This window comes from Mandrillus leucophaeus, unplaced genomic scaffold, assembly GCF_000951045.1.
Source record: "Mandrillus leucophaeus isolate KB7577 unplaced genomic scaffold, Mleu.le_1.0 Scaffold370, whole genome shotgun sequence".
NCBI classification, from domain to species: domain Eukaryota; kingdom Metazoa; phylum Chordata; class Mammalia; order Primates; family Cercopithecidae; genus Mandrillus; species Mandrillus leucophaeus.
In genome coordinates, this window is record NW_012103921.1 from 681912 (window position 1) to 697943 (window position 16032).

Sequence of the window (16032 nt, forward strand, 5' to 3'; positions counted from 1 at the left end):
AGTAGCTGGGACTACAGGCGCCCGCCACCTCGCCCGGGTAGTTTTTTGTATTTTTTAGTAGAGACGGGGTTTCACCGTGTTAGGCAGGATGGTCTCAATCTCCTGACGTTGTGATCCACCCGTCTCGGCCTCCCAAAGTGCTGGGATTACAGGCTTGAGCCACCGCGCCCGGCCAATACCTAGGAATAAATTTAACCAAGAAGGTGAAACACCTCTACAAGGAAAACTACAAAACACTAATGTAAGAAATTGAAAGACACAAACAAATGGAAAGACATCCTGTGCTCATGGATCAGAAAAATTAATATTGTTAAAATTACCATATTACCCAAAGTAATCTACAGATTAAATGCAGTCCCTATCAAAATACCAATGACATTCCTCACAGAAATAGAAAAATACAATCCTAAAATTCATATGGAAGCACAAAAGACCCTGAATAGCCAAATCTTAATCCTCAACAAAAAGAACAAAGCTGGAAGCATCATGCTACCTGGTTTCAAAATATACTACAAAGCTATGGTAACCTAAACAGCATGGTATTGGTATAAAAACATAGGACAATGGAACAGAATAAAGAATCCAAACATAAATTCATGTATTTACAGCCAACTAATTTATGACAACAGCACCAAGAACATACATTGGGGAAAGGGCACCCTCTTCAATAAATTTTGCTGGGAAAACTGGATATCCATATGCAGAGAAATGAGACCAGACCTCCATCTCTCACTATATGTTAAAATCAACTATAAATGGATTAAAGACTTAAATGTAAGACTTGAAACTATGAAATTGCTAGAATTCAATATGGGGGAAATGCTGTCAAACATTGGTCTAGACAGAGATTTTAGCTGAGACCTCAAAGCACAGGGAACAAAACCAAAAATAACGAGATGGACTATATTAAACTAAAAAGCTTCTGCACAGCAAAGGAAATAATCAGCAGAGTTGAGGAGACAACCTGTAGAATGGGAGAAAATATAATCTCATTAAAAAGTAGGCAATGAACCTGAATAGATGTTTCTCAAAAGAAGACATAAACATGGCCAATAGGTGTATGAAAGATGCTCAGCATCACTAATCATCAGGGAAATTCAAATCAGAATCACAGTGAGATACCACCTTATCCCAGTTAGCATGGCTGTTATCAAAAAGACAATAACATGTAACTAGGATGCAGAGAAAAGGGAACTCTTATACACTGTTGGTGAGAATGTAAATTAGTACAGCCATTATGGAAAACAGTATGGAAGTTTCTCAGAAAACTAAAAATATAACTGCCATATGATCCAGCAATCCCACTAGTGGTATTTATCCAAAGGAAAAGAAATCAGTGTATCAAAAGGATATCTGCAGTCTCATGTTTATTGCAGCACTGTTCACAACAGCCAAGGTATGGAATCAACCTACATGTCCATCAGTAGATGCAATGATAAGATATGTTATATTTATATGTACACATACAATGGGATACTATTATTCAGCGATTAAAAAAATGAAATCCTGTCATTTGCAGCAACATGGGTGAAACTGGAGGAAATTATGTTAAGTGAAATAAGCCAGGCTCAGAAAGACAATACTATATTTTCTCATACGTAGGAGCTAAAAAAGCTGATCTTGTGGCTGTAGAATGATAGTTATGAGTGGGTGGGAAAGGGGCTGTATGAAGGGAGGTTTGTTAATGGGTACAAACATAGAATTTGATAGAAGGAATAAGTTCTGGTGTTCGATAGCACAGTAGGGTGATATGTTGTATATTTCAAAAGAGCTAGAAGAAAAGATAATGCAACGTTCCCAACACAAAGAAATGATAGGCCGGGCGCAGTGGATCACTTGAGCCCAAGAGTTCAAGACCAGCCTGGGCAACATAGTGAGACCCTGTCTCTACTACAAATTTTAAAAAGCCAGGCATGGTGGCTTGCACCTGTGGTCTCAGATACTTGGGAGGCTGAGGTGGGTGGATTGCTTGAGCCCAGGAGTTGGAGGCTGCAGTGGGCTGTAATCATGCCACTACACTTAAGCCTGGGTGACAGATTGAGACTCTGTCTCAAAAAAGATGAAATAATATTCAAGGTGATGGATATACTAAATACCCTGATGTGATCATTATACATTGTATGCATATGTCAAAATATCACCTGTTCCCCATAAATATGTACAAATATTATGTTTGGTTTTTATTTTTTATTTTTTTGAGATGGAGCCTCGTTCTGTCACCCAGGCTAGAGTGCAGTATGGCTCACTCTGCCTCCGGGGTTCAAGTGATTCTCCTAGCTCAGCCTCCTGGGTAGCTGGGGCTATAGGCATGTGCCACCATGCCTGGCTAACTTTTGTATTTTTGGTAGAGACGGGGTTTCACTATATTGGCCAGGCTGGTCTCAAATTTCTGTCTTCAGATGATCCGCCCATCTCAGCATCCCAAAGTGCTGGGAACACAGATATGAGCTATTGAACCTGGCCTTGTGTGTATTTTTTTTAAAGCTGGTTCATGTCCCAGGCATCCTTTAGTCAATCCCACCATTGCCCACTGAACAGAGATTTCAGACATCTTTTTTTTTCCCCCCGAGATGGAGCCTCACTGTTGCCCAAGCTGGAATGCAGTGGCGCGATCTCAGCTCACTGCAATCTCCCCCTCCTAAGTTCAAGCGATTCTTCTGCCTCAGCCTCCCGAGTAGCTGGGACTACAGGCGCCTGCCACCATGCCCAGCTAATTTTTGTATTTTTAGTAGGGACAGGGTTTCACTATGGTTGTCCAGGCTGCTCTAGAACTCCTGACCTCATGATCTGCCTGCCTCAGCCTCCCAGTTTGCTGAGATTACAGGTGTGAACCACTGCACCTGGCCCAGAAATCTTTTTAGTACCTCATACTTAGGTAGATATGAGCAGCCAGATAGTTGAGGAATGAAAGCCTGGGACCAAAATTTGTCGAGGAAATAGCATAGGAAGCATAAGAAAGCTGGAAAATAACCTATAAATAATGGCCCCAAAAAAAAAAAAAAAAGCAAACAATAGGAAGAGGAACTATATAAAAGGAACATTTGGAGCATAGAAAAGAGTTCATGGAAATGTAAAAAATGATTGCACCCTGGGTTTGATACAGTAAGTAAAAAACTAAGGGTAAGACGGTCAGAAAAGCATCTAGAAGTGGGAGGGAAAGCCAGTCGAATTCACAGGATGAAGTCAGGAAGACGAGATAATGGAGCAGTGCCCACGAGATCTGAGGGAAAGCGAGTTCCAATCTAGAATTCTGTAACCCTCACACCTGATGGCCCCTTGAACATATATAAGGCCTCAAAAGATTGATCTGTCATGCACCATCTGCCAAGATACTGTGTGAGGATGTGTTCTTTTTCTTAAACATTAAATCAAGAAAGAAATCAACGGTGGACCCAGTAAATAGGAGATCAGCCTAGGATAAGATGCCCTAGAAGATGGTGAAGGGAAGTCTCAGAACTGCTGTTCTTCAGCAGGCAGCGAAGACACCTGATCCATATTGGAGTGGTGGGACGCGAGCTTCAGGAAGGGATGCCACAAGGAAAAGTGGAAGTGATGATGAATGTCTTCAAGAGGTTACAAGTCTTTAAGAATTTACATGTGAATTGGAGATAAATACAGAGAAAATGAAACACATCAGGAATTCAGTAGTTACTAAGCCCAGAAAGACCAAGTCATACCACATAGGAAATAAAACCAAGGTGCACGAAGGCATTCTACTGTGACCAATATTAATGGAGTAAAAAGTAATGCCAGCCCTGGAGACTGGCTTAACAACAACAAACACCACTTCATCAGGAGGCTGGGTCAGGGGCAGGTGCTATCTAAGCGGTGAAATGGCTGTTTGTATCATTCACTGAAGAATTTATTAGATTTTATCTAAAATTGTGAAGTAGGCCGGGCATGATGGCCCACTCCTGTAATCACTTTGGGAGGCCGAGGCGGGTGGATCACTTGAGGTCAAGAGTTCAAGACCGGATTGGCCAACATGGTGAAACCCTGTCTCTACTAAAAATACAAAATTTAGCCAGGCGTGGTAGCAGGTGCCTGTAATCCCAGCTACTTGGGAGGCTGAGGCAGGAGAATTGCTGGAACCCAGAAAGCATTGGTTGCAGTGAGCTGAGATCATGCCGCTGCACTCCAGCCTGGGCGACAGAGCTAGATTCCCTCTCAAAAAAAAAAAATAAATAAATAAATAAAATTATGAAAAGCATGTTATTTAGAAATAGGCTAAACACCAGAAGAAGCTGCTATGAGAGTCAAAAGTGACTCCTTCCAGAACTTGGGAACGGGAGGAAGAGGCCGAGAGACACAAGTCCGGAGGAGTCAGCTACGTGGCTTCCCCCCAGGCCACTCCTAGAGTCGTGCACAAGGTGTGCCCCAGTTACAAACCTTGTCCTGTCAGTATTTGACTTTTTAAATGATGCATATGTATTGCTTTGATAAAAACAGAAACAAAGATTGTTCTGAGATTAATAACATCCATAACTTCAAAGATGATTATTACAGGTGACTAAGATAATCAAAAGTTATTTTAAACTTTGTCTTTAAGCATTGAAGTGATCTTATTACTGTCTGTCATGACAATCTTTTCAATTTAGAATTACTTTTTTTCTTTTTTTCAGTTTGTATGCCAGAAGAAGGGTTTAAAGGTAAGTTACATTTGTCATGTTTTGTTCATGAATGTCAGAGTCATCCTGTAATTTTCTATTAAAGCGAAGGCTATAATTTGATTTTTAAATTTTAATCCAATCTGAGTCTCATGACTGAAATTAATTTTAGTTAAATGCATTTCTTATTCAAGCTTCTTCATTATCTTTTTCAACACTCAAGCCTCAGATGGGGCCTCAGCTGGGGCCTGTGTGTGAGAACTGTTTCTTGCCAGATGTCCATTTGGCCTTCCCTTTCTCATTTTATGGGAGGTTGGGAAATTAGCTAGTGGCATTTCGAGATTTATTTTTAACCTTTTCCCAGTTCTTCCTATCAAGTCCCCTCCTAGAGCAAAACAGTTTGTGTGTAACTATTAAGAATTAGTGGTACAAGAATTTGTCAGATTTTATCAGGTTCAGTGAAAAGATTTAATTAATCACTTAGCATTAAGGCATTTGTTGGATTATTACTTCAAGAGGAGACACGGTGGTGCTCGTACTACATCTGGGCCATGTAGTTGTGCACACCGATAATATTCAAGAAGTCATCAGATGCAGACCTTTGACGTTTTCGGATTTTCCTGTTGCTGTCTTGATTCTTTGCCGGCTACTCCAGAAGCCCATGGCAGGCTGTGATTTTGCTAAGGAATGACTTTGAATCACATACCAGGTATTCCTTGCTAAAGCAAATAAGAGACAAATCTACTGGCCGAAATGAAGTCTTCCTCTTGCTGCAGCTTTGTTGTCTGCATGTTCCCACTACAAAGGGACTCCTGATGGGTCAAAACAAAGCAAAAAATGTCTTTATGAAAAATGGTCACTGGCTGGGCACGGTGGCTCTTGCCTGTAATCCCAGCACTTTGGGAGGTCAAGTCAGCTGGGTCACTTGAGGTCAGGAGTTCGAGACCAGTCTGGCCAACATGGTGAAACCCCGTCTCTACTAAAAATACAAAAATTAGCCAGGCGTGGTGGCATGCACCTGTAATCCCAGCGACTTGGGAGGCTGAGACAGGAGAATTGCTTGAACCTGGGAGGTGAAGGTTGCAGTGAGCCAAGATTGCACCATGGCACTCTAGCCTGGGCAACAAGAGTGAAACTGTCTCAAAAAAGAAAAACGGTCATTAAATGAAAGCATCAATAAAATCTGGTTAGTTTGTGTGAAGATACACTTAGGAAGCACATGGCTTTCAACAGAAATGTGATTTAGCGTAGAGCCTGGAGTCTGCTGGTATTTTGTCTTATCCTCCCACACCAAGGTGCTGCTGTGTTCATTTATTAAATTGGATGTTCCCTGTTGATGATGTGTTCTTGGTAAATGGAATCCATGACCTTTTAATCTGTAGTTCACAACTATCCCTCCACGTGTGTTTCTTTTCCCAGGTACTGGTCTTCTTGGACATTAATCTTTGAATACTTGCTGACTGCTAAGAAATGACCAGAGGGGAAGAGGAGTTTGACATGTTAGGGCATTAAAGCAAAGGTGGATTTAAGAATTAAACCATTACATGCCCCTTCCAAAAGGCAGAAATCGATTCAAACGTGACTGTCCCAAATGCCTTATGTCAAATAAAGCAGATTGCACTGATGGACATCAGACTTGAAGGAAATGTTTCCAATTTTATATTTAAGGGGGGTGGTGGGTGGGAGGGGGCAAGTAAAGACGGAACAAGTTTAGTAGCAGTAATAGTAAATCATGTTTACATATGAGATTTATAGTCGTGGGAGGGAATAAAGTTCTGTTATATTTCCTTGCTCGAGTTTCATACCAGATGCGTTGGTCCATAAAGGATTGTATCAAGTAGATGAGACAACATTCTGCTCTGAACGAAAAGTAATTTTAGAGACATAACCTGCTTACCAATGCCTGTCTTTGATTCATATTCTACTTTCAATAAAGCATGAAAGTGAAGAACTTGTCCTAAGTGTGGAAAAGTGTCTTCAGATTTAGACTCTCCTCCATGTCAGCTGCAGCGCCACCCGCCTTACACTGCCCGGCCGTCGGTCTCTTGGTGTTGGGTAAAGGAGGGGCACTTGCGTGTCTCCTGCAGTGAGCAAGGAATTATGTCTCATTTTTTGACTTCAGAGGCTTTTTGCTTTGGTGCATTTCAGAAAGGATGGAGAACATTTATTACGTGTGAAAGCATCTTTTTCCGGTTTTGCTGTTATTCAAAAGTGGGAATTTTACCTGGCACGTTTGAAAATAAAAAATCTGCCTACCTATCAGAAGCGTAAATCAGACTGAAGTACATTTGGATAACACAAGGTTTCTATAAAACTTGTTCTTCCTGTTCTCCATGTCACTGTTTCTTGGACCTCAGTTCCCTTTTTGAAAGCATTCTTCCAAAATGCCCTGAGAGGATATCTTAGATCCTATTGTTTAAAAAAGGAAAAGAGTATATGGATGGGGATGTGCTGTCCATCCAACTCAGGATTGTCATTCTTAGCAACACGTAACCGAAGCAATATTCTTAAGAATATTGAAGGGTTTTTTTTTAATTGAACTTAAGTCTGGAGTTTTTCCTTTAAAAAAAAAAGTTTTCTCTGTTGAGTACGTATGTATAAGTTTGTGGCTGAGATGCTAGCTTAGGCATCTCTCTTGTTAACATTTTTCTTGGCCTTGGGTTTGTGCAAGGCGTTTTCCCCCTTTCATGAAAATTTGAACTCAGATAATGGATGGGGAAGGCAGATTGTGGTTTGAGACCCAATAACCTTGGCAGCATCCCTTTTGAATGGCTCCTTTTGTCAGAGTAATTATGGCTGTTTAGTAAAATTCTAACTTCGTGTTTGTGTTTCCCCTCTGTGTTTCTAATGTATTCAGTCTGTGCCCTCTGAGGAGGCAGGGGGTCTCTAATGAGCCTGTGGGAGAAGGTGAGAGCTGCACATAGCCCCCCTCAGAAGCCATCCTAGGAGCGGAACCAAGAGACCAGCTGTTCTGGTCTTGCGGTTGGCACAGGTGAAGGACTTGAACTTGAGCTGATGGATCCTGATTTTTAGATCTCATTGTTTTATTAGCTCCAAAGAAATGAATGCAGGAGCCTAAAAGTATAACACAAACTTCTTCTTTCTCAAGGTAAAGACTTTTATACAAGTTCACATAATGCTTGAAGCGGCTTCCTTTTCCTTACAAAGAAGCTTGTTGGCCAGAGAACGTTCTTTTCGGGGATTGACATAAACATGTTAGTAGCCCCCAGAAATCTGATACATTTTCCCCAATTTGCTGTTGATAACAGTTTTGAAATTTGTTACTTGGGTATTTTTTCCTCCTGCAGTGCTACAAAATAACAGCCTTTTGTAAATCTTTCAGGCTGGTACCTGCTCTGAGTACTGACTTCTTTATTACCTCTGCCAAGGGGTGGGGTAGACCCCAAGCGAGTAGCTCAGGGTCATCTTCCTCCTGCTCTGACAACTTGCCTTGTTCTGCCGGCACTGCTCAAAGTAACTGCAGCCCAGCGGCTCCAGCGACACTATGAAGCTTTATTACAAAGGCAGGAGATCAGGCCCTAGACCCACTGAATCGGAATCTGCATCCACAGGCCACTCCTGTGCTCTTAGAAATCCTGGACTGGGGCCTCTCCCACCCATAGTAGGCAGAGTTGCAAAGACACGTATGCTTGTATTGAATGGCTTTGCATTGCCACCCTTCTCACTTTGTACTTCCCTGTACAGGTAAAGGGTATAATCTAAAGCCCGATTCTCGTTTCTGTAATTACGAATAGATGGAGTCCATTTGCCTTCTGGACTGTGAAAAGTTCAGAGACTCTTTGTGTTGGGGTTCTAATGCTGTGCATGTGTACTTTTTTATATTAGATTAATCTCCTGTACAAGGTATAATGAAGCTTGGGTCTTTTCCCTTTTATATTTCTGACCATTCTTTAATCTCAAACGGATGTGTACAACATACTACACTGGTACAGATTGTCACCACGAACTGAAATAGGCTGCATTTGGGTGTCTTCATTTCCTGGGGAGTAAGTATCTTTCTGTGTATTTATGAACTCTGTTGTTTAGAATTACTGTTAACCTTCTGGCCAAATTAAAAAGATATGAGTGCCCTTTTATTTCTGTGGAATCATAATCCAGAGTGAATTTTTCCGTTATTTTAAATGTCCTTTTGGTTGGTCCATGTGGTCATAGATCTGCTCATCAGACTCTGGTTAATATTGGAATCTAATGCTCAGGTTGAATAACCTGTTTTAAAAACCCAGGCGATGATTTATCTCTGTCTAAACAAACTGCTGAAGCGAAATGAGCAGGAAAGCCTGTCTTTCCTGTTACAGAATCGTGGGGCAGAATCATATCCTTTCTCTCGGGCACTTTAGTCCTCAGCTCGTTCAGTGTTGCAGGGGACTGCGAACACAGTGCATGCAGATGAAAAGCCAGCGTTTGCATTTTACGAAGATTTTCCCAGCCTGAGCAACATAGTGAGACTTCATCTCTATAATAAAACAAAAACTAGCCAGGTACGCCAGTGGCCCCAGCTACTCAGGAGACCGAGGCAAGATAATTGCTTGACCCCAGGAGGTCGAGGCTGCGGTGAGCTGTGATCACACCACTGCACTCAGCTTGGGCGACAGAGTGAGACCCTGTCACAAAAAAAAAAAAAAAAAAAGTGCACATTTATGATAACGTCCCATACTCCCACCCCCACCCCAGAGTGCAGGGTTTTGCCAACAACATTTCTCATTCTGAAAGCTGGCATCACTCTCCCCCCCACACCCCACACACACACCCATCTCCTAGACATTCTATGGGCAGAAATACTGGCTGGGGATTTGATTATCAACATTATTGGAACCCTCTATTTTTCATTAAAGTACAAATTATAAACATTCGTAAAATAGCACTTTGTTGATTTCCCTGAGCAACATTTCTGTGTCAGGTCCTGTGTGCCAGGTAGACAGTCTCATTGGAAGACAAAAACCACTTCTCCATCCCATATATCCCAAACCTTGGATTTTTTTTCCCCCTTCTGACGTTAATTGGGCTATGAAGTCCGCTTGCTATCCAGATAGCACATAAACATACAGGCAGGTGTTGAAAGTGTGGAGTTGTAGAAGTTGGACCACCTGTGTTACAGATAATGTCACCATTTACCTTGTAACTAAGAAAAGTGACAATCTTGCTTTACCTTAATTTCTTCATCTCTAAAAGTAACAGTATTTGCCATTTTTGTTTACTACACTCAGAGGATTAAGCAATAATATTGTTGAGGCAAAAGGCTTTGGATTTTTCTTTGTAGTTAGAAAAACGGTTGCCTTTCTGAGGAAATGCTGTTGGAATCTCTTCTGCAAGTCTTCAAAAGGAGGTCTTGTAACCACATAGCCAGGCTACCTGGAGCATCTTGTCTGAGAACTTTAGAAACTACGTTTTACTTCAAGCCCTTCCAGCTAAAATGATAGCTAGACAGGTGTTCCACCATCCTGCTGCATAATCTTTCCTTCTGTCCCATAAGGATAATAAAGCCAATGGCCAAACTGCAAGGCTTCTCGATTCGGTGTTTATCTTGCAGGGTCATGTTGAAAGGTATTTGAAACACGCTTAGAATGCATGTTGAAGATTTATGTCTCAGTGATGGGCAGTTTCTGCCCCAAAGGGGCAGCTTCAGTTGTTTTGATCGTCATTGCCAAGAATATCAGGAACAGATGTCTCGAGCTGCCGAGGCAGGGCTCTGCGGGCACCGGGAAGCAAAGCCATGTGGAGGCCTGTGGCTGGTGCTCAGAGGTCACTTCCTGGTCCGAGAATTGTGTTTTTCATTATTTATTTACCTGGTGACACTTAGTGAATAATATCGTTCAAGGGTAGAGTACACGAAACAGGTATTTCTTAAGTCTCCCCTCCCCCAACAAATGATAGACCCAGTTACCAAATAAATACATGATACTAACCATGTGAGATATCTGCATATGGTAAGGTTTAGTATCTCTTGAGACTCACTAGATATGAGGAAGGAGGAGGTTGCAGAATTGTGGCTTGCCAGGAGTTAATATGACCTCTTCAAAGTGACATTGGTTTAACTTTATTTTATTTTATTTTATTTTTTGAGACTGAGTCTTGTTCTCTTGCCCAGGCTGGAGTACAGTGGCACGGTCTTGGCTCACTGCAACCTCTGCCTCCTGGGTCCAAGCGATTCTTGTGCCTCAGCCTCCTGAGTAGCTGGGATTACAGATGTCTGCCACCACGCCTGGCTAATTTTTTTTTTTTTTTTTTTGAGGTGAAGTCTTGCTCTGTCACCAGGCTGGAGTGCCGTGCTGCAACCTCTGCCTCCAGGGTTCAAGTGATTCTCCTGCCTCAGCCTCCCCAGTAGCTGGGACTACAGACGTCTGCCACCACGCCTGGCTAATTTTTTTTTTTTTTTTTTTTTTGGGGGAAGGCTTGCTCTGTCCCCAGGCTGGAGTGCCGTGCTGCAACCTCTGCCTCCAGGGTTCAAGTGATTCTCCTGCCTCAGCCTCCCCAGTAGCTGGGACTACAGGCACGTGCCACCATGCCCAGCTCATTTTTGTATTTTTAGTAGAGACAGGGTTTCACCATGTTGGCCAGGATGGTGTTGATCTCTTGACCTTGTGATCCGCCCTCCTCGGCCTCCCAAAGTGCTGGGATTGCAGGCATGAGCCACTGCACCCAGCATTTTTGTATTTTTAGTAGAGATGGGGTTTCACCATGTTGGTCAGGCTGGTCTCAAACTCCTGACCTCAAGTGATCTGCCCGCCTTGGCCTCCCAAAGTACTGGGATTACAGGAGTGAGCCACTGTGCCTGGCCTGGTTTGACTTTAGAATTGAGACCTGCACCAGCTTGTAGTAGATTGAGCCTCTGCTGTGTCTCACCCAGCAGAGGCCAGACCAAGGTTGCTGCAGAAGGGGATCCTACTGTGTAACGGGCTGCATCCCACAAGCGAAGCGCGGGTGGCAGGCTGGCCCTTCTCATTCCGTGTGCTTTCACACTCCTCATTCATGAGGCTGTGAATTCCCCCTCAAGTTAGCCCTAAGAGCTTGTCCAACATAATTACTGTATTGATCTCAAATAGAGGGCATCATCTGTTTCTCCCCAACATGCTGAAAAAAAAAAAAAAAACACCCTGCTTTCAAGGACTTGGAGGGCCTTTGAAGTGAAATTGCTCTCGGACAGGGAGAGAGCCAGCCTTATAACAGCAGCTGGAATGGCTGCTTGAATTCCAAATCTGCATTAGTGCTGCCAGGCAAGGCAGGCCCTCAGCCACAGGAAGTGGGGCATGCACTCCAGGGAGGCCAGGAGGCCGACGCAGCCACTGCCTGGGTTGGATTGTTGCCTGCTGGCACACTGGCCTCCGCACAGTTCTATCTGGGTTTTCCTTTCCCTGGTGCTCTGGTGTTTTGTAACCAAGGGAATGCTAAACTGCAACCAGTTCCTTTTATGATCCTGGACAAGTCTGTTCCCCTTTGAGCCTCAGCGTTCTCTCTGAAAGGAAGTGGGATGTGTAGAAGTTGTCAAACATGAACTCCGTGGAAGGAGATAGTGGGGCCTCCTCCCACACCCACCTACTCCCTTGAGGAAGCTCCAGGCAGTACATTTGGAAAGCCACCAAACAGGACTACCTCTCAGGACTTCTCTTGTTTTATTAGTCTCTGAGCTGCCTCTTTGGTTGGTTTGTCTGGAGTTTTTGTAGCATCTTCTCACTCATCCACAGCATGTCTCTGGTTCTCTGGATAAAGGAGGCTCCAAGTCGTACTAGACTGAGTACTGGAACTAGAGTGTACTGTTTATTTCCTGTACTGGAAGCCAGAGTTAGGGCCGGGCAGGATTTTATGTCTGCACCTAAAACCACTCCATCCCCCACAAATGAATCAACCTAATTAGTGCTAGACTGTTGTAGCTCCCTGAGAGCAGGGCTCTGGCCATCTTACCACTGTGACCCACAGTGGCCCACATGGTACATCCTCAGTAAGGAAAAAAGAACAGCTACTTCGGAATCTGCTAGAAGTTTTCCATGGCCCCTTGGGGGAGAGCTCTTTTTATTACTTTGGTTTGACCTGTACTGTCCCCACCTTCAGGCTGCTTTGTCCTCAAAACAGGGACTTCTTCACATTCATGATCCAAAAACCTCTAACCCCAGGGTGGGTCCCCCAGTAGTCTCTGCCATGTCTGCTGCACCAGCTTGGCAGCCTCCCGCCCAGACGGGGGCCTCTGGCCCTTCCCTGATGCATGTGCCCTGGCACCTACTGCCACTCTTCATCCTGCCTTGCTCTGCCTGCAGTGGAACTGTCCTCTGCTCCAAGCCGCCCCTGAAGCCCACCCTCCTTGCCGGCCTTTCCTAGACCTTACCTGCTGCTCTGTGGACAGCACACCTTGAGGACTTGCTGCTTTGGGGTTTTCTTCTACTTGCTCTGGTGGGCAAGCCCTATCTCAGTTTTTCTTCCATTTGATCTGACTGGGAAAGAGTGGGTGGGCAGAGATGGGGAGTTCTTTCCAAGAGGCATCATTCCCATTTTAGGACTCTTCCTCCCTCCCCCACCCGCAGTCTCGTGCATTATTTGGAGTTTACTGTGGTGCCACCCATGTTTTCGTTCTCTGGCCTTCTTGGATGCCAGATTTTTAAAGCCAGCTTTCATTTCTCAGTGATCGGGACCACAGAGATGGTGGCTGAGTCGCAACATATTAAGTGTCTGAGACAAGGCTTGTGCCCAGAGGCAGCCATGCGTGAGTGGTCAGTCCTGAGTGGTTTGGATTGAAATAGGACAGGGAAAGCAAAGCTCCGGGGCCTTTGTCCAATCTTCCCCCTCAGTAGCTAGGCTCCATGCCAAGCTCTGTGCCCAGCCCCCTACGGCACGTGCTGCCTCCTCACCAGGGACCCTGACAGTCTCAGAATGGTGCCCCCTAGGACACATGGGAGATTATAAGCCTCTTACATTGAGGGAGGTTTTCTGTAAAGAGGAAAATGCGGTAATTGAAAAGCTCCTGGATTATAAAGAAGAAATAGAGACGCCTGGCACAGGAGAGCCTTCGTTCTTTGGTCTACTCAGCCAGGGTCGGGGACATTCAGTACCCCCATGCTAATAGGCTCTTGGGCTCTTAGGGACCTTGGAGTCTGCAGGTCCAGACTCCAGAAGGTTATGGGACCATGAAGGAGGTCACAGAGCTGTACTCCTTGGCTTGCTGCATTTCTGCATCTCCAGTGCCTCCATCTGCCCCCTCCCTCCAGCTCAGGTGGCACACCTTTGTCTCCACTCAGCACTCTGGGATGTACCATCAGCAATGCCTGGCCAGAATTGAGGGTCTGTCTTACAGCATGGTGGAGAAAGGGGCCCTTTTGGAACAGGAGTTAGGGAAGCAAGAAGCATGGAGATTGTGCTCAGAATTGAATTCAAGGAGCAATGCATAAAAAAGCCAAAGGATGGGTGGAGACATGGTGCTTAAAAGGATCCTGGAATTCATGTACTTCTGAGATCTGTGAGCCCCGCCCCTGCTGAAGATGAGCCAGCCCCAGTACATGCTGCCCTTGAAGGTCTATAGGCATTCCGTTGGCATTTCATAAATAGGATGTATTTCACCAAGCATCTCCCAGGACCAGAGCCCTCAGGACATACCTGTCTAGTGCAGTTGCTACCCCCATAGCCCCTTCCTCACCATCCCCAGAAGCGCCTTGGCCAGCCTCATTCAACTTCTTGCCTTTTTATTACAGTGTTTGAGCCAACTCTATAGTCCTGGTGTATTCCTAGGCCGGAGATCAAAGGGCCCCCGGGGTCAGGTGGGCCCTGAGTGAGCATGTGATACTGCAGGAGTCTTCCTCCCGTCCTGACAACTTGCCTTGTTCTACCAGTGCTGCTCAGGATGTCTGCAGCCCGGCAGCGCCAGCAGTGCCACGAAGCTTCGTTATAAATGCAGGAGCTCAGGCTCCAGGTCCACTGAATCTCAATCTGCATTTACAGACCGCTCCTGTGCTGTTAGAAGTTTGAGAAACCCCCCTGGGCTGGGGTCTCTTTCCCATATGCAGCTGGGGAAGCTTGCTGGAGGGAGAAATCCACACGGGACTGAAAAGAACAAGTGCCTGATCTCCTACCTTCCCCTCTGCCCTTTCACAGGTGGGTGGATGGGTGGCGTGACGGTGGGGCATTTCCTGCTGTTCCCCCTTACCTCTTATCCACGGGGGTGAGAGTCTTGACTGGGAAACATGACTCTGGTCCCCAGCCCCTGTGGGACTGAAAACCTGGAGGCTTGCATGTCTCAGATCCTCCAGAGGCTGATGTAAGGGTTGCTGAAGACCTCGGATCTTTTCTTTTGTGAAAAAGAGCCCATGTGGCCAGGAAAATAGTGGGAGCTGGAAGTGACAGTTGTGGTTTTAAGCACACAGTAGATGCTCAAGAAATATATTGAGTACATGACTTGGACTTTCCCCTCCCTAAATATTATCTGTGAAGCGGGCCTATTGGACTTGCTGACCTTGGAGGTGGCTTGAGCCACCAATTCCAAATGGTTGAGACAGAGGTTTGTCTTTACGCCTTTTGCAGCCTGTTTTCCCAGTTCTTAGAACATTGGGGTGAGATCCAGAGATCCCAGAGATCCCCCTGGAACACCAGTGTTCTGCCACGAGTTCATGACTTTGGAGCCACCAACCATACCGTCACCCCTTGTCCCCTGCAGTTCTGGCCTTGCAGACCCACTGCGAGTTTCTTTGCTTCATGTGGGCTGTCCCCTGGGGAGGGAGCTCCGTGGAGAACAGAAAGAGGTGTGGGTGTGGGCTCCCCCTTGGTGGGGAGTGGGGCACAGGAGCCTCAGGCTCTGTTGGCCATCAAAGAAGGGACTCGAGTGGGCAGGCTGCTCACTTGCTGTGGACGTTGGGCAAGTCTCTAACTCTCCCTGGGCCTTGGAATTGAGGCTGGGGTGATCTCTGCGCCCCCTTCCTGCCTGGGTTTTCGCTCTTATCCTGATCCCACTCTCCTCCCGGTGCCTCCCTTCCACTTCTCCGTGGCCTGCGGCTCCCCTCCCCATACCCGCCCTGGGCCCGGGCTAGGTTGGGGCGGGGGCGAGCTGCCCAGTCCAGAAAGTCCAAGAACCGCGAATGGGATGGCGAGGGTCAACCGCGTGGCCTCTGCCAGGAAGCGCACCAAGCGCCCGGGCGAGGAGGGCGTCAGCCAGGGCGCAGCAGCTTCCTCGCCCAGCGAAGCCTGTGCGCCTTCCTCCCGCCCCTGCAGACAAGCGGAGCCCATGGGGGCCGTAGCCCCCACCTATCCCGACGTCTCCACTTGTTCCAGAAGTTGTCCCAGTCCCCTTGGAGCGTGGGCTGTTGCCTGGACCGCTGGGCTCTCGCCCAGGTCCTACCACACTCTCTAGCTGTGTAACCCTAAGCCAGTTCCTGCCCCTCTCTGGTCCTCAGTTTCCCCACCTGTAAAATGGGGGCACCCAGAGCCCTCCTCC

The 16032-nt window shown here is 45.7% G+C and overlaps 1 protein-coding gene across 1 annotated transcript in view; it reads left to right on the forward strand.

The window, feature by feature from the left end:
* USP48 (ubiquitin specific peptidase 48) overlaps positions 1–6562 on the forward strand; it is a 103431-nt gene extending 96869 nt beyond the window's left edge. Inside the window, exons 26-27 of the mRNA XM_011990133.1 lie at positions 4623–4649; positions 6027–6562. Of these exons, the coding sequence (XP_011845523.1) occupies positions 4623–4649; positions 6027–6049 (50 nt within the window). The 3' untranslated portion in view covers positions 6050–6562. The remainder of the gene's footprint in view (positions 1–4622; positions 4650–6026) is intronic.
* Positions 6563–16032: the final 9470 nt, after the last annotated feature.